Source organism: Mugil cephalus, chromosome 1, assembly GCF_022458985.1.
Source record: "Mugil cephalus isolate CIBA_MC_2020 chromosome 1, CIBA_Mcephalus_1.1, whole genome shotgun sequence".
Taxonomy (NCBI): domain Eukaryota; kingdom Metazoa; phylum Chordata; class Actinopteri; order Mugiliformes; family Mugilidae; genus Mugil; species Mugil cephalus.
In genome coordinates this window covers 32,034,498-32,062,057 of record NC_061770.1, presented here as the reverse complement: position 1 = coordinate 32,062,057, position 27,560 = coordinate 32,034,498, and the positions used below count along the sequence as shown (strand labels likewise).

The 27,560-nt window shown below is 40.1% G+C and overlaps 2 protein-coding genes across 2 annotated transcripts in view; both read left to right on the top strand.

Moving 5' to 3' along the window:
- The first annotated feature begins 6,611 nt into the window (after positions 1-6,611).
- Positions 6,612-8,403, top strand: LOC125016122 (high affinity immunoglobulin gamma Fc receptor I-like). Its single transcript, XM_047598328.1, has 5 exons — positions 6,612-6,653; positions 6,748-6,786; positions 6,908-7,162; positions 7,269-7,514; positions 7,605-8,403. Exons 1-5 carry the CDS (start codon positions 6,623-6,625, stop codon positions 7,784-7,786), a joined length of 753 nt encoding a protein of 250 aa, XP_047454284.1. The 5' UTR covers positions 6,612-6,622; the 3' UTR covers positions 7,787-8,403.
- Positions 8,404-10,736: 2,333 nt separating this feature from the next.
- The window catches only part of LOC125015972 (endophilin-A1-like), a 34,185-nt gene continuing 17,361 nt past the window's right edge, over positions 10,737-27,560 (top strand). The window contains exon 1 of the mRNA XM_047598108.1: positions 10,737-11,005. Coding sequence (XP_047454064.1) covers positions 10,961-11,005 — 45 coding nt within the window. The 5' untranslated portion in view covers positions 10,737-10,960. The remainder of the gene's footprint in view (positions 11,006-27,560) is intronic.

Sequence of the window (27,560 nt, the reverse complement as noted above, 5' to 3'; positions counted from 1 at the left end):
TTCGGCAATCGGTTCACCAGGGTCGTGGGGATTGCTGGAGCCTATCTCAGTTGTCATTGGGCGAGAGGGTACACCCTGAATAGGTCACCAGTCCATCACAGGGCTAACACACAGAGACAAACAATTTAGAATCACCAATCAAACTAATAAGCATGTCTTTGGAAGGTGGGACGAAAGCAATAAAGGAAATAAGGTTGTTCATGTATTATTGTGTCCTGCATTTATTGCAGCAACAGTTAAGCCAAATGAACTGCTGTCCCCTTCCTTCCCTAATTTACCCCTTTCTCCTGCTTTTTTCACCCGACTTTTAAGTTGGTTACTGTTGTGCCATCTATGTTAAAGTTATAAATTTTAGTCAAACATAGACTTCTTTTCCTAGTGCGTTTTCATTGTCAGTGTATGCAGTTTTGACCAATTAATATGTACTGGGGGCAGAGGTATATGGCATGTAAGTTGGCCATTGCTCCACTATGTTTTGCAGAAACTGTGTGATCCTGCTGACGGACAGACAAAGAGACTGAGGTGAAAGCATATCCTTCCACCAATGCAGGAATGACAGAGGTAAAAAGGATGATAATTCAATACTTTTGTCACAATATTACAATATTAACACCAATAAGGATGATAATGAAGAAAGTTATTACATTATTATATTGTGGGCAATGCCGGTATTACGTTATGCACTAATGATTTTATTACATTATTAGCTGAATATTACATCATGAACTTTTAAGCTATTACATTATGAGTCATTATTACATTATGAGTTCCTTTATGTGTTCTACCTGGAACATGTATGTGAGCCTCTCTGGTCTGGTGGGTGTTGTTCTGTTGGACTCTACAGGTGAAGCTGTTGTTGTGTCTCTTGTCCACAGTCACTCTGCTGCTGACAGTATAGAGGTGATCAGGACCTCTGACTGTCTCTGGAGGTCCAGCAGAGAGCAGGTTTCCCTCAGCGTCCAGCCACAACACCTCAGGCTCTGGATACCAGCCTCTGGATTCACACTGTAACACCACTCCTCCTCTGTCTCTGTCCATCCCTGATATACTGATGACGGGTGAGGCCGCTGTATCTGGAGCTGAGAAACAAAATGTTTCAAATCAGAGTCAGTGGAAGTAAAACTCAACTTCAGATCAGAGTTGATGTCAGAGGACTATACTTTATACGTCTACTCACCAACAACAAGCTTAACAAACATCTCTCTATTCTTCTCTACAATGTAACATCTGTATGTTCCTTTATCAGACAGCTTCACGTCAGAGAGTTTCAGTGAAACGTTTCCATGTTTCAGTTCCTCAGGGAACAGAGATGTTCTTCCTCTGTAGGACGGATCTTTTTGTCTTTTAAAGTCTGCACCAGTACGCCACACCAGGACAAAGAGGTTCGACCTCTTCCACTCCAACGTTGCTGCAGAAACGTCCACTGAAGGTTTGATTTGACAAGGTAGAACAACGTCATCACCAACTCTTGCTATAATTACCAACTCAGATTGACCTGGACAGACATACAGAATTGTGTTGTTAGGTCCATAGAATATAATTAGTGCCACAATACTTTTCAATGAAATTGTTTAGGCTTTGAGAGCTAGCCAGGAGTCAAACCTAAAATCTTTTGATCTGTAGTCATATGTGTTGTCCATTGTGCAAATAATAACCAAACCACAGTGAAGTTACAAGTACAGCAAATACAGCTACAAATAAGCTTAATTCTAAGCTGCAACCCATTCATACAGCTCATAAAAAGTAAGAACATATTTGAAACAGGACAACTCATGATCCACACATGATTCCTTTTGATAAAAGTAACTAAATTATATGCCAGTGTATGAACATAAAGTTTTTGCAGCTTGGCTATCAAAAACAAGACCAGGGCAGCTCGTTATCATTGATGGACGAATGAAGTCTGAATTCTACCAGTGAACTCTAAAAGAAAATGTCAGGACATGAGTCCATGAGTTGAATGTGAAGGTAAACTGGGTCATGGAGCCAGACAATGAGCCCAAGAACACCAGTGGTTTTACAAAAGAACAGTCAAAGATGATGAATGTTTAGGAACAGTCAAGTCAAAGTCCCGACCTTTGTCAAATGGAAATGTTGAGGAAGGACCTGAAGCATCAGTTCATGAGAGGAAACCACCAACATCTCAGAACTGAAGTGGTTCTGTTCTGATCAATGGGATCAAATTCCTCCAAGCTGCTGTAGACACTGATCAGCTGTTACCACAAACATTTAGTTACAAGGAGCTCACAGCATTTATTTGTTTGATTGGGTCCTGTTTGTCTACTTTCAGGACATGTGATAATTTGAGTTGTGCTTATAGAAAAATGGAGACAATTCTGAAGGACATAAAAACCTTTCAGCAACGCTGTATATTTAGAGGCTCAAAGAAAGAAACAGAAAATTGTGTCTGATAATTGTGATTGTGTCTGTGATGATTTTAGTTTGACCTAATGTTTTTAGGAATCCCAGACCAAATGTCTGATGTGTTCTTAGTTACCTCTAGAGGAGTGAATTAGAAGGAGATAGAAAACCAAACCAATGATGGATCGAAGCAGGAAGTGATGGAACAGACAGTCCATCTGATGAATGAGAGATTCCTGGAAATGAAGCAGAATATGTAGATACATGGAGAATCATGTATGCAAGGCATTTGAATTGTAACTAATGGTTTCTTCTTTCCTTGTTGGAATTCGTCTGTGATGAAACCTGTTTGGTGAGCTCTGGTTTAAGGAGGGAGTTAGCCAGTACAAACAGGAAATCTGACTTTTTCACAGAGAGAATGCCAAGTATATTATTTGTCATAAACCAATAACCCACACAGTATTTATGTTAGCTAGATTAAAACGCAGTATATGAGGGTCTGTCCATGAAATCCTTTTAACCCCAACCCTAAATACAGCAAGAAATGATCCAATCAATTGTCGCAAACTTCAAGATTTTTGAGCAAAGGAAAGACTGGTAATAAAGCAGGTTAAGTTTTTATCATTATTATTATTTATCCCAGGTAAGGGAAATGTCATTATTTACCAGAGAAGTCCCACTACCATTTATTCTCTCAGTATATGAAAAACAAGACTATAAAGCATCAGAATCACACAAACAAACAGAACACTTAAACTACGGCCAGCCAAATGATGAAACCCACCCGACGCTCATTAATTGACAGTCAACCTTTATCTTACCACCATCACTCACAGCAACAGAGCAAATACAACCCACCAAAGGAGGATACACCAATAAATATATCACTTAACAGTCTCATGTGGTGAATTCATGTTGGATACAGTAAAAAGCGATACATTAAGTTCTGCCCATGAAACAAAAATGACTCTAACTCTAGTGCTTAGCGTTAACCCTAATCCCAGCACTAACCCTAACATTAGACTAACCATAACCCTAGGACAAACTCCAAACACCAACCCTAGTCCTAGCGCTAACAATGGGGCTTAATGTTAGCTACAGTAAAGAGCAATATATTAGGGTCAGTCCATAGAATTAAAATAACTCTCACTCTAGTGCTTACGACTATCCCTAATCCAAGGGCTAACCACAACACTAAGGCAAACTCCTAACACAGACCTTAAACCTAGAGATAACCCTCAGGCTATCGCTATCCATAGGGATAACCCTAGAACTAACCCCAACCCTCGAGCTACTCCTTAAGCCCGGGGCTAGACCTGAACTTTAGCCTTAGGGTAACCCTAATACCAAGCCTAACTCTAACCCTACAGCTAGTCTCTAACCTAGTTACAACAACCAATAATAAAAGAGTTAATTAATTAAGATGTATTTCAAGGTTCAGAACTTGGCTGGTGAAATGAGTCACCCCAAAGCAGGTTTAGCACCCACACACTCAGGTGAACTGTCATCCAGGGTTTATAAAGGGAAGTAGATCCGACCACCAGAGAAGTCAACCACCACTTTACTCTATTGCATCACACACAAACAAACAGAACAACTTAACTACAGTCGACCAAATGTTGAAACCTACGAACACTCATTAACTAACAGTCAGCATTTACTGCAGCACCATCACTCACAGCAACGTAGCAACTACAATCCACCAATAAGTACATTTATATATCAGTTAACTAAAGTCAAATTCATTCTCATCTCGTTGGTCACAGTCTCTCTACAAATCCTGACATGTCATTGTTGTATACATTAACTTTTCTTAAACCCCTCATCTCTCTGCTGTGTCTCTGTCTCTGTTACATACCGATCAGGAAGCTGGTTCTGACTCCATCAGAGGAGGAAGGTTGAGGGACGTCTGGAGGAGAGGACCCACAAGAGGACGATCGACAGAGGCACAAATAGATAGAAGGAAAACTGAAAGAAATAAACAGGAAGGAAATGGAGGCAAATGATTCACATACCTGAAAGACTTTAAGGAAATCAGGTGAAACTTAAACAGGTTAGATGAGGGCTCAGTGTCATAAGCCAAACATAAACGGAAGTGGACTTCACATTTCTACATTTAATACATTTTGTAGATGTCTGACAACATCAGTTGTTTATCATACAGTTCCTGAAAGGAGACAAAACAAATCAAACAGAACAGTATTACACTTATTTATTGTTTATTCAGCAAAATGAGATAATATAACGAATCAGTGATGGGTAAAGTGAAGTCTTGTCTCCAGTCTGTGCTGTGAGCTCCTTGTACCTAAATGCTTGTGGTAACAGCTGATTAAGGTCTACAGCAGCTTGGAGGAATTTGATCCCATTGATCAGAACAGAACCGCTTCAGTTCTAAGATGTTGGTGGTTTCCTCTCGTCAACTGATGCTACAACAATTTCTATTGGATTAAGGTCAGAACTTTGACTTGGCTGTCCATGGGGCAAATCACAAATACCAACCCTAACCCTAGGTCTAACCCTAGGGCAAACCCCTAACAGCAACCCTAGCATTGGGGTTTAGGGACTAACCCTGCGGCAAACTCCAACACTAGAGCTAGTCTCCAACCCTAGAAAGAACAAATACGAAAAGAGACAGCTAATTAAACTGTATTTCAAGGTTCAGAGCTGAGGTTTCTAGTGGAGAGGTGGGCTAACAAAAAATGGTGAGATGAGTCACCTCAAACCAGGTGTACCACCCACACACTCATATAAACTGTCAACCGGGAATTCTACAGGGAAGTAGATTCCACCAGTGGATTCCAGAGAAGCCCAACCACAACTTTACTCTATTGCATCACACAAACAAGTAGAACACCTTTACTACAGTCGACCAAATTTTGAAACCCATCCAACACTCAACAGTCAGCAAACTGAAACCTAAACTTAAGTTAGGTGAGGGCTGTCAGGTTCAGCAACCTAAAACATTTGTAAAAAACATTGCACAAAGAAGAGAAAGACAATAGTTCCTTTTTACTCGCGAGGAGAATGGACAGAGATACGTTCAGTTACAATCTCCTACCGCTCTGAAGTGTACCTCACCGTACCCTCTTTATTTCCTTAGGGAGGTCCCTGGTTACAACAGGAGTTGCAGCACTAATGGGGAGGGGAGGACATAGCTGCAACTTCTCAAATGATACAAGCATTATCTTCTTCTTGGTACATGTTTAATTGCTTCGACCTCGTCCTCAGGACTGTATGCTCCGTCTTCAGTCTTATTTCTGTGGCGGAGACGCACTTCCTGCATGTCACTGATGGCTCTGGGATGACTCAGCAGAAATCACTTCTCCTTCCTGCAAAACAACTCCACAGACATATACTGTTGCACATTGGCCTACTAGGAGATTAATAGATACATGAACACTCAGAGGAAATATGGGATAACTTATGTACAGTAATTCCAACAAGGGCTCAGTCTCTTTAACCGAGACGGACATCACATCTCAACATTTTATGCATTTTTTTTTTTTTTTTTTCAACTGAAGCTACAACATTTCTAAAAGACTAAGGTCAGGACTTTGACTTGTTCCTAAACTTTTATTTGGTTCTTCTGGAGAACCACTGGTGTTCTTGGGCTTGTTGTCTTCCTCCATGACCCAGTTTCTCTTCACATTCACTTCATGGACTCATGTCCTGACATTTTCTGGACATTTTTCTGCTGGAGTGCTGCAGTATCGGTTCATATCCAGACATTTAAACCAATGTATTCTACTTTGGCGTCATCTGTCCATCTGGAGCTGTGTGACTAAAGTAACTTAAGTGACTCAAGCGAGTCCAACTGAATTTACCACCACTCCTTTGCCCACCCTGAGGTCTGATGACATGTGCAGCGTTGTGTTCATCTAACTGAGTGTAGAAGGTGTTGAGAACATCCGGTCGGGGTGTAGTGGGCTGCACAGCTTCCCTTCTTTTTACCATTGTGGTCCATGACGCTGGGTTAACCCTCCACTGAGTCTGTGGTAACTTCAGTCTCATCGCGAGCATAGAGCCACGACTAACTATGGCAGCGTCTCTCCATCCGTCTTTAGCTCCTTCTGATATCTGACGTCCTTTAAGACTGATGTTGGACCCACGTGGTTCATGTCTCTTAGCTCTGATGCAGCCGTGACGCATTTAGCTGAGTGAGTGTAGAGAGGGGGAACTGCACAGGAAGAGGAAGTGGCCTCGTTCACTGCTCTTCATCTGGACCCCAGTCTGAAGCTCCGTCAGTCGGCAGCAGGACGACATGGAGGCTGCATCTCTCTGCGTCAGACTGAGTGAGTACTGAAGCCTCGTTAAACATTTTAAACATTCTCCAGTATGAAAGCAAAAGTTTGTCTGATGTAGAGTTTTCTGTCTTTGTCTGTGCAGGCGTGCTTGTGTTTATTCTGCTCAGTGTCCACAACAGCAGTAAGTAGATAAACGAATAAAACAGACAAAATAATAATAATAATAATAATAATAAACATTTTGTTTAGTTTTTTTGTTTTTTATCCGTTTCAGATTTTTATTTTCGGTCTTTCCTTCTCAGGGGCAGTTTTCCAAATCATCCCAAACCGGCTGCAGCTGTTCCAGTACGAGACCCTCTCCCTCCATTGCGAGGGCCTCAACGGCTCCTCTCTGATCCGGGGCATCAGGGGCTCCGAGGGCTTTCTTTCGGCATGCGAAGACACGAACCAGGCTTTCACCTGCACCGTCCCGAGAGCGTACCAGGCGGACGGCGGAGAGTACTGGTGTGAGACCGAGACGGGACAGACAAGCAATACAGTCAGAGTCACTGTCGCTCGTGAGTTTCTTCAAGAAAGTCTATTTTAGCTGAGATTTGCTTTTTTTTCTTCTTCTTCTTTTTTTTTTATGAAATAAAATGGACGATGTTGGTGGTTTTCTTGCAGCCAATTGCGTGATCCTGGAGACTCCTGTCCTCCCCGTGGTGGAGGGCGACTGTGTGACGCTGCGCTGCAGAAACCAGACAGCAGTCTCCAACATCACCACGACTTTCTATAAAGACGGCCGCGAAATAGAGAGAAACACGGCCGGAGAGATGACCCTCCACAGAGTCTCTGACGCCGACCAAGGACTCTACAAATGTAACATCCTCGACATCGGAGAATCCCCAGAGAGCTGGTTGGCTGTCAGAGGTGAAGCTTCGAACTGTTTGGTGATAAAAACCTGTTCGCTTCAACCTTCAACTCAACGTTACTCAGATGTTCTCTTTGTATTTTTTGCAGCATTTGACGGAGAAGCTCGTCTCCTCTCTCGTCACTCCATCTCCGTCTACCTCCTCCTCCGGACGGTGTTGACTGGTGTGATGGTGATTCTGCTGCTGCTGCTGCTGGGACTTCTTCACAGAAGGAACAATAACTCACCTCCACACAAATATTCACAGCAGAGGGACCTGGAAGCTCCATGAAGGCAGACACATGCCGTCAGACTCAACCAGTCAAACTCCTCTGTCAGTTCAATTCAGCTTTCTCACAAACGTTAAAATCCAGCCGCAGAAGATGCAGCGAGCTATTTTTAAAAGACCAGACTACGCCACGGTGTCTCACTCTGGCTTTAGATTCAGACACAGGTGATAATTTGAGCTCCTCAGATACAAACCACAAGACGTCAAGGTGAGAACAACTGCATCTAAATGAGGACATACGAACACACAGCATCGAGTCGGCCTCTATAAATATTCCCTGAACGTGTCTCTTCAACCTCCTCCTGAGTCATTTCTTTACCTTGTGTGTCGCTTATGACTGGATTTTCATCTTTTAATTGTGATATAACAGAATTATATATATTTCATAACAAATCCTATATTGTATTTATGTTATACCGTATTTATACTTTTTATAGTTTCATATACATAACTCCTAATATCATCATATGTATCTACATATACACACACAATATAATTAATATAATAATATGTCCACTCCATATTTTGTATTATTTTACACATTGTGTATTTATACTTGTATATTATCTTTCTCTGTCATTATATACTGTACACAATATACGTTATCCTTAATACATGTATGTAAATATTGAAGTTGTCTTAAGTCTGGCTTTTACTTTTTAATTCTGTCTTTTATCATGATAGGGATGCATGTGTAAATATTATATATATATATTTATATTGTTTGGCAGCGTTCTCATTTTCTTTAAGCATAAGTTACATATTTCGTGTCTAAGGTGGTTTCTCAAAATAGAATTTTCTAAAATTAATGAAAACAAAAATTAAATAATATTTAACTAAAATTAAATAAATTAACAAAATTATGAAATAACTCAAAACAAAAAGAAATAAAACAATCCTCAAAAATTAAAATAAAATATAATGATATATAACATGAAAAGAAATAAAAATTTAAATGACAAAATGAGAAAATTAAATTAAATTAAATTAAATTAAATTAAATTAAATTAAATTAAATTAAATTAAATTGTTTGTGTATTAAATTGAATTTGGGGGCGGCTCAGCAGCTTGGTGGTTATCACTGATACCTTCGGTCCGAGTCCAACTCGGGCCTTTCTGGGTGGAGTTTGCATGTTCTCCATGTGTTCGCTTGGGTTTTCTCCGCTTTCTTCTTACCCCCAAAGACATGCTCGTTATGCTCATTGGTGACTCTAAAATGACTCTAAATTGACCATAGGTGTGCATGTGAGTTTCAATGGTTGTATGTCTCAGTGTTAGTCCTGTGAAAGGCTGGAGACTTGTCCAGGGTGAACCCCGTCTCTCGCCTGATGCCAGCTGGGACAGACTCCAGCAACCCCCGCGACCCTAGTGTGGAATAAGTGGTAGTAGAAGATGAGATGAGATAAGATGTTTAGTATTTGTTGTATTCTCTTTTTGAGACATTTGAATCAACCACTAGGTGGCGACAAAAACACACAGTCTGGTTTTGTAGTGGCGCCTTCATGGGTTCTCAGTTTTCTGACCTGGACAGAAAATAAATAAATAAATAAATAAATAATGAAACACAGACACCTTTTGAAATAACGTTGCTCTCATTCTTATAAATATACGTGGAATTCAGATTATAGTGTCAAACTGTGTTGACTGATTGCACTAGAACGCCCCATGTTAAGTTATATATACAAATGTGTGTCATCAAATGTAAGTAAATGTTAGTTTCTCACATTTATTTTAATCTGAACTGTACATTTATGTAGTTATATTTATAAAGCTAATATAATTTTCCAAATGCTGCTATTTTTTTCACTCTTCTTTCAAATTACATTCATTTCCGTCCTAATCTGTATTTAAATGATTAGTTTACATCTGAGACAGGTTCTTTCATACTTTAATCCCCCAAATTTAGTTTCCCGGCGTTTTAAAGATATATACTGTTTGAAAAAGTTGGAAAATTCCCAGCCTCGCATGAACGCCCCGTGAGACCCCCTGAGGAGCTGTCCGAGGTGCTGAAACAGACTCTCTCTCTTCCTTGGTTTCTTTCTTCTTTCTTCTTCTTTTTTTATTATCCATCCTAAGATTATTACTATGGTTGTTAATTAAGTATTTAATTATTATTAATCTTTCAAAACAGCACGAGCCTTGAATGTCTCGTGCTCAGGGGTGACGCGTTGACGTCACAGAAAACGTGAGTTTCCCTCCCCCAAAGATCGTCTGTGTTTGACAGATGGAGGAAAGTTTCCAATGTTTTCGAGGAAACGTTTCCTCTGTCAGGATGTTTTATTCAGGTTAAAACGATCTTCCTCAAAATGAATAACATTAAAAATAGGATTATATGAAGCTAAAGTTAAAAATTAAAAATAATTTAGTGAGTGAAATATAAAGAAAATAACATACAGTCAAATATATACATAGAAATTAAAACAACTAAAGGAAAATTAAATTAAATTGAAATTTTTAATTAAAAAAGAGCAGATATTTAAAAATACTCAAAATTAGACTAAATTATGAAATAATTTCTTCCTTCTTTCATCTCACATGAATGTATCTAGTGGCAGTTTACAAGTTTTTAGCTAAATTAAATACATTATAACAATAAATAAATGTACATACTCTTGTTCTCTATAACATTTGATTTTGAGTTATCACAACTATCATCAAAAATATATAATAATGTGTCTCCATTAAATAAGGAAAGTCATTAAATGTAAAGCAAATAAATAAATATGTAATGGTTCAGTCACTGTTGGAGCCTCTAGTGGTCGTTAGTGGAACCGCAGACTCGATTACTTCCGCGTTCATTTTTGAGCCCTGGATGTTGCCTATGTTTACAGCCCTGGTGATACATCTCTTCATTAGAAGATCTTCGTATCCGGTCCTCCTCCTCCTCCTCCTCCTCCTCCTCCTCCTCCTCCTCCTCCTCCTCTCTCTCTCTCTCCAGACTGAAAATAGATCCAGCTGGGTTTGGTCTGAAACCATCGGCTCCTTCTTCCTCCACCGATTTCACTAAAAATAAACGGAACGTGCTGACGCCAAAGGATTTACCGCCGTGTTTTCAGGGTGATCGAACTCGGACCTCCATTTAAATTATTTTGAATCCATTAGTATTGTTATTATTATTATTTTCTATTATTATTATCGTTATTTCCCACCTCCCTCCCTCCCTCCGCCACCGAAGTGATGTCTGTCGCGGGGCTGAAGAAGCAGTTCCATAAAGCCACTCAGGTAAGAAGATCCTCCTCCATCCCCCTTGTTGTCCCTTTATTTTATTTTATTTCATTTCATTTTATTTTATTTTATTTATATTTAATTTACAGCCACAGCGTCCTCTGCTTTAAATTTATTTAAGTAGTAGTTTATAGAAATCCGAGCTTTAGTGAAGTAAACATCACATTCCCTCTGCTCCATTAGCGTTAATTAACCCAATATGATTAAAAAAATAATAATATTTACTTTATTTTTTTTTTGTTGTTTTAAAAAAAATTAAAACATGTTGTTATTTTAAATCAATACTATTTAATAAAACTCACACTTTTTAAAAAACACACACACACCTTTTTTTAATCAAGCAAGCAAATTTCATCACGTTTGTTTTCTGGCGTATGAACGAGATTTTCTGTTTTCTCGCGACGTTTGGGCTGTATGTGTGTGTGGGGGGTGTGCATTGAAAGAAGGGTATACCCCCCTCACGCACACACACACACACACACACACACACACACACACACACACACAGGTTTGGACGTAATATTACGTAACATCGGATGAGCTGAATGCTGATTGGCTGTTGCTGCAGCAACAGGGAATTCCCTCCTCCTCCTCCATCCTTTCTTCTTCTTTTCTTCTTTCCACTCTTTTCCTCCATCATTGTCATCATCATCATCATCATTTTTGACTCGGTCTTCATCCCACTATCTATCGTTTCTGTCCTCCGTCTTCACCCCTTCCCATCCTCCCTTCCTTCCCTTTTCCTCTTTTCCTTTCTGTAGTCATCCCTCCATCATTCTTCCTATCCACCTCCATCTCCATCCCTTTACAGCGATGCGTCTACTCTTTCCCTCTTTTAATCCCTCCATCGTGTCTCCACCCCGCCTCTTTGTGCATCCCTCCATCATCCCCCTGTCATTATATTTTTTTTATTTAAACAGGTGAGAACAGTTTCTCATTTGCAGTGATGCCCAGAGGCAGAACACAAACCCAACGTAGAAAAACACACAACATGTAGCAAAAGTGTAAAGTAAAAAAGCTGGAACTCGCTGTTAAACCTTCTTGAGGTGTTCTTCTTATCTGCTGCTGTTGGCTAGGCTAGTTAGCTGGTGTCTTCTTGTTGATTGCTAGTTGCTAGCTGACTGCTAGCCTGCTGGTTGGTTTTCAGTTGGACTAGGCTTCGAAATGTGTTTTGCCTGAGATTGTAACTACCTGAGGTGCTGGTATATAAGATGAAAGACATGTTGTGTTGTGCCCTCACACAAAGGATGTCCGTGCAAAATATGGACGTGATTCAGCTGAACGAAAACTGTCTCTGTTTTTATCACTGAAAAAAGAACTGAAGTTTCAGCCTTGTCATGTTGGAGAACGAAAGCAATGACAACTGGGAGTTTTTGTTTTTCTTTGATTATTTTAAAATTGCGTCACTGGATTTATTGTTTGGACACAAATATTTTATCAGTTTGTGTCAATAAAGTTAACTGTCTATCTGATAATGAATGAAAGTTTAAGCTTTTGCTGCAGATGATTCCAGTCATTAGCATCAGCAAATTGAAATGATTGATGGTATGGTTGTCATGGTATACTGGTCTTAAGGAGGATTTTAAAAAAGCTTGTGGTTTCTGAATTACTGTAACTTGACTGAGGAGACCCAGGAAGAAAGAGTTGTTTTGGAGGAATTTGTTACAAATTTAGTCATACCCTTGAGAAGTCACAAAAGTTCTTCCAGACAAAAGCACAACTTCCCAGTGTTCAGCAACACTTTGAATTTTGTCAGTAGCACAAACTATTGAGAGTTACAGAAATTCAAAAACCATTAAACCTAACCCTTTAGATTCACACGTGACGCTGACAATCCATACAGTTCTAAAGGGTTAAAAAATGGGCATTTGATTACACAGTGTACACGAGATATTGTTTCAGACGGAACCATTTTTAATGTGTTTTTGGGTTTTTTTTAGGATGAGCAGACGTCCCCGATTTCTGTGGACAGTCCCTGTTTTGGATGACCTGTCCCTTGGCTATGTTTGTCCCTGAAAATGTTCCCAATTTTATGTCCCCCACAAAAAATGTTTTGCGCAGAGTACAACTATTACGGTTGTCAGTGCTATTGACATTACAGACATAGCAGTTTAAATATGTTTAAATGTGAATAAATATGTCAAAACGAATGGAGTCATAATTTTCACCATTTCTTCGTTTTATCTTGATAACTTTTTTTTTTTTTTTACTGGCTGTAATTGTCCCCAGATTGATGTGAAAATCTGCAGTCGGTGTTACCATGGGGTCATGCAGACCTGTTTTTACTGCTAGTGTGGTAGATTCCTACAATATTTACTCATCATTACAGTAAAATATTCCATCCCTAGTCTGTCGATTGCATCAGTTTCTCTCTCAACCAGGAGAAAATACTTTGCATGATGTACATTTTTGGTCATACTGTCCAGCCCTGTGTTACTATAATCAAGGACTGGGAGAACTGTCCCATTTTCAGTATAACCAGAGCGTCCTTTGCTGAGTGGGTGAAAGATAAATTGACTAAGCCAGATACCCAGATATTTGTAGGAATTACCAAATTGGAGGTCTGATCCATGCAGGGAGGAGATTTTGAGAGGACGTGTAATGTTTTATTGGTGTTGAAGTGAAGGCGAAGGTTGGAGAAAATTTGTTGGACACTATTGAGGCTAATTTACAAGGAAGTCAGGACAGAGTCTGAGGAGGGGCTGGATGTGGACAGCATGGTGTCATCTGCATATAAATGGATGTGAGAACTACCTGCAGCACAAGCAATGCTGTTTATGTTGATTTTGAACAGTATGGACCCTTCTACATCTTTCTTCATCCCTCTTTGACATTGTCTGAATGCGAGATGTTGTCGGATGTGACCTCTCAACCCAAACCCTCCTTCCCTCTCTCTTTCTTTCTCTGAAAAACTTTTCATCACCTTTGATTCAGTGATGGACCCATGGTTTGGACCATGTTGTTTAAGAAGACCTCTGCCTTCCAGTGTCAGATTCATTCAGAGCGTGGTTGAGGAATGCGCTGACTCATGTTCACATTTTATTTATACACAAAAAGAGAAACATGAACAGAAGGCCAGTATCTGCACCGAACACGTTTAGTCTTTGTGGTTCGTCCAGGTGCAACTTTTTAGCCCTTTGTTGCCATTCTGGTGTGTCCACGGATGCAACAGTATCTTGTTTTCTTTTGCATATTCTGTTGTTGGCATGAAGTCACTGGAGTAAATAACATGAGTTGAATGTCTACCTCCTTTACTGTTACCATTTAATCTACCACTGCAACTGCTCCAGCTATTCTTGCAAAGAGCTAACTGCTGCTCCCTTTAGAACTGCTCATTGTTTATGTAATAACATGGTGCAAAAATTCTTTGTGTAGAAATCTTTACAGCTAAATGTGCTTAGAAAGAGCCCACAATGTCTTCAGTTTCTGGACTTTTGTCCTCCATCAGCTGTTCCAGTGAGACAGTGTGAACGTTTGGAGGGATCCAGATCGATGGAAATGTCATTTGTTTCTTATTTTCGCAGTGTAATCTGGCCCAGATGTCATCGAAAATGTGTGTCGGTGTCAACACTGATAGAAAACCAGTCCTCTGTCTATCTGTCTGTCTAACTGGACAAATTCCTGCACACTGGTTGTGTTTGTCAGATGAATCTGTGCTGATAACGAGAGGAGATGATGTTTATTGATCCCTGAGGGGGAAACTGGGGCGCTGCAGCAGAACAGGAAATAAAAATAAAAAGCACAGGCAAACACATCGTCCTGAAGTCTCAGATATGAACTGTGGAGAAAAGTCCTCCGTGATATTACCTAAAATAGGTAACAAAAAGTCCAGCAAACAATGAAGTCCAGGTTCATATCAAGTTGCTTTTGGAATCTTTAGATTAGATTGATGAGCAGCAAGTGACAAAAATAACATGGATCTGTTTTGTTGTTAAAATGAAGGATTGAATGTTTTCTAAAGCTGGGGTCAGACTGCAGGAATTTCAAAATCTTAAATTCAGGTTTTATCACGGACTTATTCAGAATCTTCATGGATATTATTCAGCGTCAAATGTGCACACACTACAGGATCTTGTTTAGAATATCCTTTCAGATCTTGAACACTGAATACTCCAGGAAACAGAGAGTGAGATTTTTGACAACTTGCAGTAAACCTGCTCTGCTATACTCCAGTCCTGGACGTGGCGCTGTGAGCTTAAATATATATATATATATAAGCAAAACAAGAGGAAAAAGTTATTAGCTGTAACTTTGTGATACAATATTTTGCCTATTTTTCTTTCAGAGCTGGAGGTGAGATTTTAATCTGTCTACATTAGCGTGCTAGCTAGCATTAGCCTATAGAGTTCAAACACTTGGTATCAATCAGGGTGATGGTGCAGGAGAAAGAAGAAAATATCCCAAGTTTGATCCAAATTGGTGGCTTCTGGGGTGAAATGTCGTCAGCAGAGCGAAGCCTGAAATAGATCCGGGAACCAACAGACAGACGTTGGCACGAGACGTCAGAGAGCTGTAGCTCTGGAAACCAGAGAGAGAGAGAGAGAGAGGAGATCGAAATGAGAACCCGACTCTCTGATTAAACATGGAGACGCTGTGATCTGGTTCATCATCATGGTTTATTCACGGTGGAGGATAAACATGAACAGAAGTAGAAGCAATCTGTAAAGAGGCAGCAACAGGGTGGAATAGCTCTATAACAACATGACAGACATAAAAATGTCTAATCATGTAGGAGAAAGTCTTAAGGTTTGAAGGTTTGAAGGTTTGAAGGTTTGAAAGTTTGGAGGTTTGAAGGTTTGAAAGTTTGAAGGTTTGAAAGTTTGAAAGTTTGAATGTTTGAAAGTTTGAAGGTTTGAAAATCTGAAGGTTTGAAGGTTTGAAGGTCTGAAGGTTTGAAAGTTTGAAGGTTTGAAGGTTTGAAAGTTTGAAAGTTTGAGGCTGAGGTGTGTTATTGTGACATGAAGCCTCTGGAAAACAAAGAGCTGTTGTTTCTGCGGGTGTGAACATCTGTGGTGAGGCTGAAGCTCAAACTGGAGGAAGATGAATAATTAATGAAGTTAAAGTTTTTCTAGAGAGTCAGTCCAGAGCAGAACAAAGGACGATGGATGAGGTGAAGAGAGTCTGGTGTTGACCTAGAATAAATATATTTGACTGTAATAGTAAATGTACCAGTGTTAGTCAGCTGGCTGTTTTTCATCCGTAGTCCTTTTGATGAGATGTTTTAAGTTCCATTATCATATCTGTGGGGGAAAAAAATCTAAGTTGTTAAAAGTACAAAATAAAATGAGTAATTCGTCAGTAAAAAACAAAACAGACGACAACATAAACAGAACAATAGATGACAACATCAGGTTGAGGAGTTTCCAGGAGGAACAGAAACATGGAGAAAGAAAAAATGAAAAACAAAATTGAATCCATGTGGACAGAGACAGTAGAGACGTGGAGACATCTTGGTTGCCTTCCAAGACTCTAGACATTTAGGACTGAAGGAGGACATGGAGGATAAGGAATTCTATCGTCAGTTGTCTGAGCCCAGCTAACATGCTAACAGCAACAATGCTAAGACGCTAACGATTTCCGTCCTAGTCTCCAAGGTTGGAGGAAAAACATTTCCTTCATCTTCCACTCCTCTTCTTCATTCTTCTTGTCTTTCTTCTCCTCCTCCTCTTCCTCCATTTTCTTCTTCATCCCCCCCGCTTTCCTCCCTTTTCTCCTTTCAATTTCTTTTTTCTTTCCCTTCCTCCTTTGCTTCATTCATTCTTCTTCTTCATTCTCCACCTTCTCTTCTCCCTCCAGTTTTTCTTCTTCCTCCTAATTTTCTTCTTCTCTTTCAGTTTTTTCTTTTTTCTTATCCTTCCTCCGCCTCCTCTTTCTTTTTCATCCCCCTGCTTTCCTTCTCTTCTCCTTTCAGTTTCCTTTTCTCATCTCCATCCACCTCTTCATTGATTCATTCTTCTTCTTCTGTTCTATTTCCAGTAGATGTGATGCTCCTCTCCAGTGAGGGATGTTTTATTGTAAACACACATACGTATCTGAACACATCATTTGTATTCCGTCTTCATGGTGACGGTCCATCTCTGATCAATGCCACTGACGAGGAGAAGCCTTTGTCAGTTTGGGTTCTCGTTTTTACGGCTAAAGGCCGTTCAGCCAATCAGACGCGAGCGTGGGGAGTTCCATCACCGGGGCAACGCCAGCCCTCGAACTTCCCGGCTGCCGAGACCTGAATCTAGGACACGTCCCAGAACCAGCGTGTCCCTCTTTTTTTGTTTTTTTTTTCCCGGACTCCGCCTCTAGCAGGCGGATAATAAAAACCCAGAGCCTAGCAGCGTGAGGCGACATGAGCCAAGATGGCCGCCAGCAGGGGCAGGAAATGGGACACCTCGGTGCGACCGGCTGAATAAAACATGAGAGGAGAGGAGAGATCGGTGGCTGATGAACAAATGTCAGAGAAAGACGAGAGCAAAGAGGACGAGAAGGAAGAGAGAGCATGTTTCCAACTTATTTAAATGTAAAAAAAGTATGTGATATAATCACACCTGGATTGTGATACTGTTGGCAGCCTCGTTTCTTGACTCATTTTTAATGACGTCTGTCGAGTCCTAAAGAAAAGAAATAATGCATTTACATGGCGTCCAGATGTATGACCACTGCAGCAACTTTTCTGGATCCATGGCTCGTATTTGACATCACCTGCTCTCAGTTTGCTCACAATTTGCTTACTCAGTGTGAAATCTGGGCCAAAAGGATGTCCATGCAAAATTTTACACTGATGCGCAACTTACTCTAAAACTCTCCTTTCAATGTCATCAAAACATCTGGTAATTGTATAATTTGAGAGAGGGACTTGGGCTATTTCTTTAAGAGCATCAGGGCCGAGCATCTTATTTCCAGGCAAGTAGTTTTATTGTCTCTGCTACGGTGTGTGGATGTTTTAATTTGCTGATGAGTTCAGCATCTTGGTAGCTACAGTGGCTTTGAGAGCTTTCTCGTTCATCTTTGTAGTTTTCCTCAATAAAGCTGCATGTTTCTTAGTGTGTTCACGCAGCTGAACAAAGTATTCGGTGCTTTTATTTTGACGGGATGGGAGTTTTGCTTATAGATGGCATTTGAGTTATGTTGGAATCATGGCTCTGCATGGACAGCAGAACAGAGCCGGTTAAAGTAAAGGACAGAGGGCAGAGAACCTTCATTACTCAAACTAGAACCTTCCTCTGGGTCAGAACTTTCTGGGTCGATTTAATTGTTCTGTTTGTCCCTTTATGTTGCTAGCATAGACCAACCAAGGCTAATTATGTGCAGTAAATAAATAATAATTTTCTGACCAATTAAGTGCAATTGCTTAATTTCCCGCGGCACAGTGGTTGGGTCTCACTGGTCTACTGTTACCCCTCCTATCCATCTCATAGACTGTATATAAATATGGAAAACCCGTCTCCACTTCCTCTCATTGGCCAAACTGATGCTGTTTTCCCAGGGCGGCCCCATCTTGTGACTTTGGAGCCAGAGTCTGGTTGGTATTATATACCTATATTGCAGCCTAAAGCCACCAGGGGAAGCTCCACTTTAGATCTTTAGGCTTCACTTTAGAAGAGCTATTTCATTGTCCTTATTTATACGATTTATCTTGATTTGATCATTTTTATTTTCAACATGTTAATGAAAATTAAAAAAAATGGTCCGACCCTTTAACTGACCCATGTCAATGGAAATACATCTTTAACAATAATATCAGTTCGTAATAATGGTGACAATGATGATACGACAATAGTCACGATAACAACAACAGTAATGGAATAAGTCTCTTCCTCTATTTTGTGAAAATAAACATTTTGTGCATGTCGTATGGTAATAGGTCATCTCTTGTTTTATGCATGAACGTAGCTGTTAATTGAAGTTGCGTGATGTCACAAAGCTTCAGTAGTTTAGATTGTATGAATAATAGATTGGTGTGTTCTGAAAAGCTGTGAATTGCTCTGACGGCTCTTTTCTGGAGCGTGAACGCCGTCTGTAAAGACCCACCATACACGTTAGTTAGTTTCACACCTTTGCAGTGTAGAGTTCAATGAACACCAAGCGGAGAGATGTGGATTTGAAGCTGAGACGACCGAGGAACGATTGTGAGTCAGTCTTTGTTTCTCTGCCGCGTCCTCACCAAACCCGTCCCTCTCTCTCTCTCCGACTCGAGGGACGGTGGCGTCGTCGTGGCAACCTCGACAACACGTGCGAAGAGGAAAGCGGCCGCGCTGTGAACAACACGCGCACACGGAGGCCGAGCCTCTGCGCTGTGGTCGGGCATCGCTCAATAATTGATCGGCCCTGGAGGCATCACACGTGACGGGGAGGCAGATGGGAGGGAGAGAGGGTGGGGGGAGGAGACCCGTGTGTCCCCCGTGTCCTCCGCTTTTCATTTTCAGGTGTCATTTATCACTGTACCTGGACACCAGAGGCGGTTCCAGGGTCAGAGCCTAGAACCATGTGGGATCGGCTTCTTAGTTAAGGTTTATTGATTGAGACGACAGGAAGAGCAGCACTAAGGCTGGACATGTTGAATAAACAAAGGTAATCAGTTAAACAAAATGGAAGTAAATATTTAGACCAAGTCCTTGCATCTGGAGTTCCTGGAGTCATCCTCCAGATGCAGGGTTTAGGGTATCCAGCCTCAGGAGCTCCAGAGCTCCTTTACTCCTAAGGCCATAAACCATCATCACCTATAGGCTGTGCCTCTTCTCCTGCTCCTTCCCTGCTTCCTTAATCCATTTTGTGAACTACAGCACAACCTGATCTCTTGGTCTGTGCATTGAGTTGTGTGTGTTGGCGTCTTTTTTGTGTCATCTGGCTGGGTCTTGTACGCTGCACCTGAATTGCCCTCGGGGAACAATAAAGATTTACAATGCGATACAAAAGGAAACCCTACCTCTGAAACCAAAATCAAACCACACATTTAAACAACCCCTACCCAGGGAGCCAGGACGTATATAGATTTATAAATGTATAGTACAGCTCTCTGGCAAACTAAACCAAGTAAATTTTCACAGACTAACAGTTTTGGAAGTAATCAAAAAGAGAACCGGGGTCGGCCAAACTGCAGGAGAACTTCTGGGTTCCCCCAGAGTGACGGTGGTGCGACATTTAAATGGAAACCTCAAACCAATCCATCCTTTAGGTGCATGAAGATCAGTCTCCAGGAAAATCTGCCTCATTTGGGAACTCACAGGGCAGAAAGTGGCCGTAACAGAACTAAAATCAAAGAGAGACAAGAGCCTAAGACGTTGACTGTCTCCTAGGACGAAGGAGTTTAGCGTTAGTTTCTAAAAACAGATTTGGTTTGTTATTGTGGAGGTTTGTACCACTGCTGAATTGACATTGATGTTCCTGGTATTGTTGTCACTGGTAATGTACCAAATGTGTTGGCCAGTGATTCGAGGTTAGGGTTATTGGTCTAAATATTGCATCCATATTATTTACATGAGAATGGAGAAAGTGGAGAAAGTGTGAAACCGGAGTCTTCTGTCTGTCTGTGAATTTTTTGTTTGTTTGTTTGTTTGTTTGTGAGCCAAGCTCTTTGTGTAGTAGTGGTTTGTTATTATCAATTTACATTACATCATTGAGCAATTTATTACGACGAACGCCTCTAATTCAACTCATACAATCCTAATCCATTTACCTGGTCGTCGGTGGCATATTTGAATGTGTTCCTAAAGTTTTGTCGCCTTTACTTATTTACAAACTTACCCTAATCGTAACCTATTATTGATCCTAATCCTAAACATTTTTGGTTTTTAGAGCAGATTTAGTACAGGGCTGCTCTATTAGAATGCATTAACCAGTATACCTAATGTTTTTGGCAAATGGGTGTTTATCCACCTGTAATCAAGAAAGCGTCAATTGACATTCAATGGTTGAGCAATTTATTAGGAACACCTCAAATTCAGTTCATACAATTCTAACCCATGTACCCGGTCGTTGGTGGTATATTTGAAAGTGTTCCTAATATTTTGCCTCCCTTCATTTATTTATGTATTTATTTGTGTTTGTTGTTGTTTTTTTTTTGGTGGGAAGGGAGGTCCAAAATAATTAACACATGAATGTATATTTTGTCGAGTGGCTGTTTATTGACTAGTTTATTGACCACTTTATTAGGAACGCCTGTGATTCAGCTTTAATTGGTTCGAGGACGATCCAGTTTCGGGTAGACGCTGTTTTTGTCTCACTGTATCAGTTGATACATTGCCCACAGTTAAATTTAAATCTCACCAGACTCCTGTTCTGATAAGGATTTATTCAGGCGACTCTGGCCTCAACTGCTCCTGGCCATGGTGCAATAAATGCTCCTCTCCACCGAACCCCCCCGCCCAGATGCTGCACCATAAAAACATTGTTTTCTGTCTCGGCCCCATTTTCTCTCTCATTGCCAACATCTTAAATCCCAATTCAGAGTAATTGCCTGCATGAAGGCGGCCCTCTGTAACAGTATGTGTCTTTTTGCTGGGGCTTTTTATTGCACCATCAATCGTGAGCTGCTCTCTAGAGATTCACAACAGGGCACAAAAAGCCTCCTGACTCTGTTGATCCCTAAAGTAATTTTTTTAAAAACCGGAAGCTTTTAAAGCTTTCGGCTCTAAAATCTGTATCCTCCTCTATCTGTTTGTGGGCGGAGCAAAACCTGTGCTAAATAGATGCTAGCATGGCAGTAACCGTGGGCAGTGGTCTTTCTTTTAGGGACTTGTAGGCATTATTTTCTTATAGGTTGATTAAACCTTTAGTTAACTCTCGGCTAAATGATAACGTCAAACACTTTAACGTGGCAACTGTCAATCATCATGATGTCACGTTCTGTTGTTATAGCATCGAATAACTAAATCCAGACATATCGGAAAAGATGAGCAGCATCATATTAGCTACAGAAAATGATAGAAACTATATTAGTTGATGTGTATTTTAGTGTTTTAGTTTTAGGCCCAAGTCCCGCACCACTAACATGGAGGGGGTGGAGCTTATGACCTATACTGCAGCCAGACACCAGGGGGAGCTCTACTTGCTTTGACTTACACTTGTAACGTCCACTTTTCCTGAAGTCAATAGAAACGAACTGCTGTAAAGCAGCGCTGCCATTGCTTTCCATTAGCGTCTCCATTAGCATTGCCGTTAGCATCTGCTCAGGAGAGTCTGTGTTGATTTGTTGTTTGGGACACAACAACAGTTCCCTGGCTCTGACCAACAATCAGACTGAACTTGTCGTAGCAGTTGTTGTTTTGTGGTTGGAAATCTTGTGGATCTGCTGCTGCTGTTGATGCTCTTGCACACAGGTTGTGTTTATTTTTACAAAGCGTCCGTCTTGTTAGGGCTCTGTCTAGAAAATTTGATGTTAAGCTTTGGACTGCTTTGTTAAACGTTTCCCTAAATAACCTTACACTGTGGAAAACACTCTCAGAAAATCCTAGTTTTTAATTACAGAGAGATTTTTCTTGTTTTCTTGGTTGTTTTTAACTGTAAATAAATTGCCCTCGTCACCTCAGTAACTAGCTTAGCTTCAGAGAAGGAAATAATGCTGATATTAATATTAATACAACATTGAGATCAGGCTGTAATATGAACTGTAGAGGCGCTGTAAAAGTGTTCATAAAACCATAAGATTGTGTGGCTCATCACAAAGCTTGTGTTATTGTCACTCTGACAGGATTTAGTTTTCATTCTACAGCCTGTGAATCGTGACAGCAGGGTGGGGTGGGGTGGGGGTGGGCGATGAAGGAGCAGCAACAAGCTTTATGTCGAGCCTCATGACGTGACTACAAATGAATCCATCCAGTATGAGACATTCATCTCCCCTCAAGGTTTTTCTTTCTCACTGGAGCCGCTGGACCTCTGCTTGAATATCTGAATAAACAAATTATTAACCCTTTCTAGGACACTCATTGAGACACTTGGACATTCAAGATTTCAACCCGAGAGTGTTATTGTAGGGCATAAGAAGGCGTTTTATAAAATGTGACTAAATTTTTAATCTTCATGTATAATATCCAGATTAATGTCTTTACCATATATGGTTCCTTGTCCTTAAGTGGTAGGCTTATCACATTAGACAGCCACTTTTTCTTCTTCTTCTTCTTCATGGTTCCTAATAAATCAGTTCATTCAGAGCTGGACCTTGTAGACCAGATTAAACCCTGATTAGACCTGACAATGTTTACTTAATCTTCTCTGATTGGCTGATTGAAAAGATATCAGATATGGTTCCTGGACCTATAAAGGCATAAAACAAAAAAAAAAAAAAAAGAGGAGGGGACGGTAGATAATGACTTTAATGTATTTAGTCAACCTGACAACATCGATCAGTATAGAACATTAATTGGTTAATCTGAAGAAGTAAGCAGTTATTAAAGGTTTACACCAGACCAAATTCTACCCTAGTCAAAAATGGAGAGAAAGAATACTGCTCCATATGACTGATAATTTTCCAAGATTTGTCAGAAAAGTGTTTGTTAAAGACTGGAACACAAAAAACACTTATGTTTAGTTTGGTTAAATGATTAAACTGGTGCTTAACGATGCTCTTTAGTTATGAGAATAAGCTGTACAGTATGTCTGTATGGATTCTCAGTCATCCAGGTCGTTGTTTATCTAAAATAATGCTACAACAAAAGCCCGACCTGGTTGAGTGTCTTCTTTGGGTTCTTTCAGCTGGGTGTCACCAACAGATGTTCCAAATAAAAACCTAAACTCTAAAGGTTAGCCCAGGTCAGACTGAGCTGCTTCCATGAGACATTCGATTCAACCGTCTCTATGTCTAGAAACGCTGGAAACTTTGAAAAGTCAAACTTTATTTTGCTGCAGGATGCGTTTAATTTGTTTTTTGTCTCCAGTCCGTCTTCTGCATATCAATTCAGTCAAGTGTTTGTGCTCCAGGGAGAGGAACAGGAAGGCTTCATGGATCTCTGGTACTTGAGGCTCATTGCTTATGGACCAGTTATTGATCAGACATCGATTGCGCATTAACCGACTCCCCGAGGAACATCTCAAGGATGGAGGAGAAATGAAAAGCTCTTTCAATCCCCCGACCGCTGCTTTGTGGTGATGTGTGTTATTTATTTCCGTCTGACTGAAGAGACTGATAGTGTGGGACAAACCACATCTACATATTTAATGGATGTTATTGTGAGGTGAAAAAAAAATACATCTCCTGAAGCCAAATTAATATTCTGCATGGTTTTCCAAGTGCTGTTACACATTTATTAACATTTAAAACAAATTTTGCAAATGTACTAAAATCTATTAGGCACCAAACAGTAACAAAAGAAACAGTGAAGTGTCATCAACAAAGACAAACAAATGGTTTAGAGTTTATTGCTGCTAATTTATCTGGTGTTTCTTTATATTTTCTCTTTATTTATTTATTTATTTTTTTTACCTTTACATTTACCTGCTGCTAATTAATATGGGATGAAACTACTGACATGACATGGAGCTTTACAACTGACAACATTAAAACGTAATAATCAGGGAGTGAAGGTGGTAAATTAGATGTAGCTAATGCTTAGCTAATTGTAACTAGCCAAACTACGCAGCATTTTGCTTAGCATGGTGTTGCTAATTACACATTTCTGTAGCATAATAAGGTGTATGATATCAAAAGGTTGGAATTTTGTCCTAAAATTTTCTTTAGGCTACTTTTTGGCATTGTGCAATGACCAAACCCCCCCAGAAAACTTTGAGTTAAAGGCTGTTGTTGTTGTTATTATCTAAATCTATGACATTAGATTTGATTTTAAGATGTTTAAACATCCTGCTCCTGGAGTGTTTCTTTGGCTCCAGGTTGTTTGAGATATCGTTAAATATCGCCCATACTTAATGAAAAGCATCAGGTTATGATGTGAGCCGTGGCTTTACATTCAGCTGCAGCTTCTTCTTCTTCTTCTCTTGTAGTTATTTCTGTTAATAATGCATGAGTGTTGGGGAGGTGTTTGTGTCGACTCTGAGCTGCTGCACTGCAGCTGGTCGGAGGCGTCCTGCTGGAATCTAACCGTCGGCCCTTGAGGATTAAAAATGTCTCTGCAGAGCTCTGGAACCTGCAGGAATTACAATGAACGAACCTGTGAATCTGTTAACGAGCCTCGCACCACGTCTTCCACTCTTGTTTTACTACTTCTACTCTTTTCTACCTTTCTTATTGTTTCTCTTTTTCCTGTCATGTCTCAATTTCAATCCCTTTCAGATGACATTTAGGTTCAGATTGCAGCTCAGAGGAGGTTTTTAGGATCTCTTTGCTTGTAGATAACAGGAGCTCAGATATTACCCAGGCTTTTGTCCTCCTAAGACCTCACCTGGCGTTTGATCTCTGTCCCTTTGAGCGTCCTCGTGCCCTTGGGTGGAATCTGTTTGAGCTTTTTACACCCAGGACACGTCCTCAGTCTGTCTCAGAGCTTTGTTGTTTCAAAGGAAGCGTCTGTTGCTCTCTGTTGGTGTCCTTTCACTCTGACTCGACCCGCCTGTTCTGGGCCTATGAGGAGAAGGTTGGATCGGTAGTAATTAGGGATGTCCGATTGGTATCTGGAGATTGGTATCGGCTTTTTTAAAACGATCCACTCGGGTCGGTATCAGGCTTCAGCCTTGCCCGGGCTTTTGTAGTTCTTTATTTTAGCTCTGCCTTAAACTAAAACCACATCCCTGTAGTGTTACAACATCCTATTCTCCTTGTGTTTTAGTTGTGGTTGTCAAAGGTGACGAAAGTTGGAAAATAATAATGAAACTCACGCTTTTAAAGTTAAAGTGAGGTGGTAGTAGGAGATCATCACTGAGTATTACAAACAGCTCGAAAGAAATGACTAAACAGAATTCATGGAGTCCAATCAGGTCAAAGGCTGCACCCAAACAACAACAAACCCCGAATGTTTAAAGGAAGAGAAAAGCTTCCTGGAGACAAATCTTCCAGAGAGGGTTGGAGGACCAGAACAATTCTGGAGTAGAGAACATGAGGTATGAGCTCCCCTCTACACCACACACTTAACTTAGATTGAAAGATTTATTGGACTGAATCCAGTCAATTCTAGAAGAAGACAAGGAAAGACTTTAGGAAGCTTCAGGAAGCCAACTTTAGGACATTACCAGGTGCTAGTACCACCGGCGAAAATGCTCAAATTATCAAATTCATCTTTCACAAGATTAAACTTTACTCTGCTTCGGAGAATCCCTTAATTTTTTTCTGATGTAATGAATCTTTTTTTTCTACAGTTACTGGAGGAGACCAAAAATGGAGATAAAAAAGACAATGACTTCAGGTGGTTGGATGTTTGGTAATGAACTGTTTATCTGTCTTAATTTATGTTTTTGCTAAAATAAAGTCACAACATGCATAAAAAGTGTTCACATGACATCTCAGTTCTTTACCTAACATCAAACCACTTGGAGTTGTGCTTTCTCCATTTTTTGGTCCTATCTTCTTCTATATATCTATTTCTTATAGGATTTTTTGATTTCATAACTTAAACTACCACCGCCTCCTCTTTCAGTCTGATTCACTGCAGGTCTCCCTCTCTCTGGTAATTAAATGGTTGCTGTATCACTCTCAGTGGACTAACTTATGAGAATCATATTACCTCGGTTAGAGAAAGGCGGAAGGAAAGAAATGCTGTTTTGTTTTGAGTAGTTGTTTCTTTGTGTAACATAATCGTTACTGCCTGGAATCAGAGGACAATACCAGCTGATATAAGACATAACGAATCAACTTGAAACTGCTCTGGATGTCTTCTTAACCGTAGCTGCTGCCTAACGAGGAGTCTAATTAGATTCTGCAAACACCTTTTCACCTCCTTCCCGCTGCCTGATAATTAAGCCAGTTTCCACAGTCGGAAAACAAATCTTCTGGAGGAAGATGTTTCTAAGAGGAAAATAAAAGAATGAAGGGCTTTTTATATTTTTGAAAAATACATTCGTACTAACCTTTAACTGGGCAGAAATTTGCTGGAACATAATCAGTTCCCAGTGGAGAGACTTCAGACTTCAGACCAACTAATTGGGAAGATTTTGGTTTGGTTTGGCCCATTGTGAGCTGGCGTCAGATACAGGAGATTTGCCTTAAAGTGTTTTACCTCCAAAAAGCATTTTTAAAAGATATTTTGTGTCTACTGTTGTTTCAGAACCATGAAGTCTCTTACAGTCTCTTACAGTTACTTAAAAAACACAAATTATTATTTATTCATCTGTCTACACTATGAGATGCTAAAAGCTAAAACTCAGATTATAACTGGAGAAAGAAAGAAAGAAAGAAAGAAAGAAAGAAAGAAAGAAAGAAAGAAAGAAAGAAAGAAAGAAAGAAAGAAAGAAGCATGTCTTAAGGCATGTCCACACACTCTGAATAAAAACCTTAAAAGCTTCATTCAAAGAAACATTTTAAAGGAGGTTAAATTGAACGCATCAGAGTAGAGCTCATAGCTTCTGAATTAAAATACAAACATCTATTCATGAGAGTTTCAGGCAAATTAAAGTTTTATTTTCCTGAAGCGGACGTATCACGTTAAAGGTAGACAGCGTTTATACAGCGGCCTCTGAGCGCCGT

Bases quoted from the DNA above. Each gene is read 5' to 3' on its own strand.
- LOC125016122 (XM_047598328.1), top strand. From the start codon at position 6,623: ATGGAGGCTGCATCTCTCTGCGTCAGACTGA. The intron at 6,654-6,747 runs GTGAGTACTGAA...TTGTCTGTGCAG, and splicing joins ATCTCTCTGCGTCAGACTGA to GCGTGCTTGTGTTTATTCTG. The intron at 7,163-7,268 runs GTGAGTTTCTTC...GTTTTCTTGCAG, and splicing joins AGTCAGAGTCACTGTCGCTC to CCAATTGCGTGATCCTGGAG.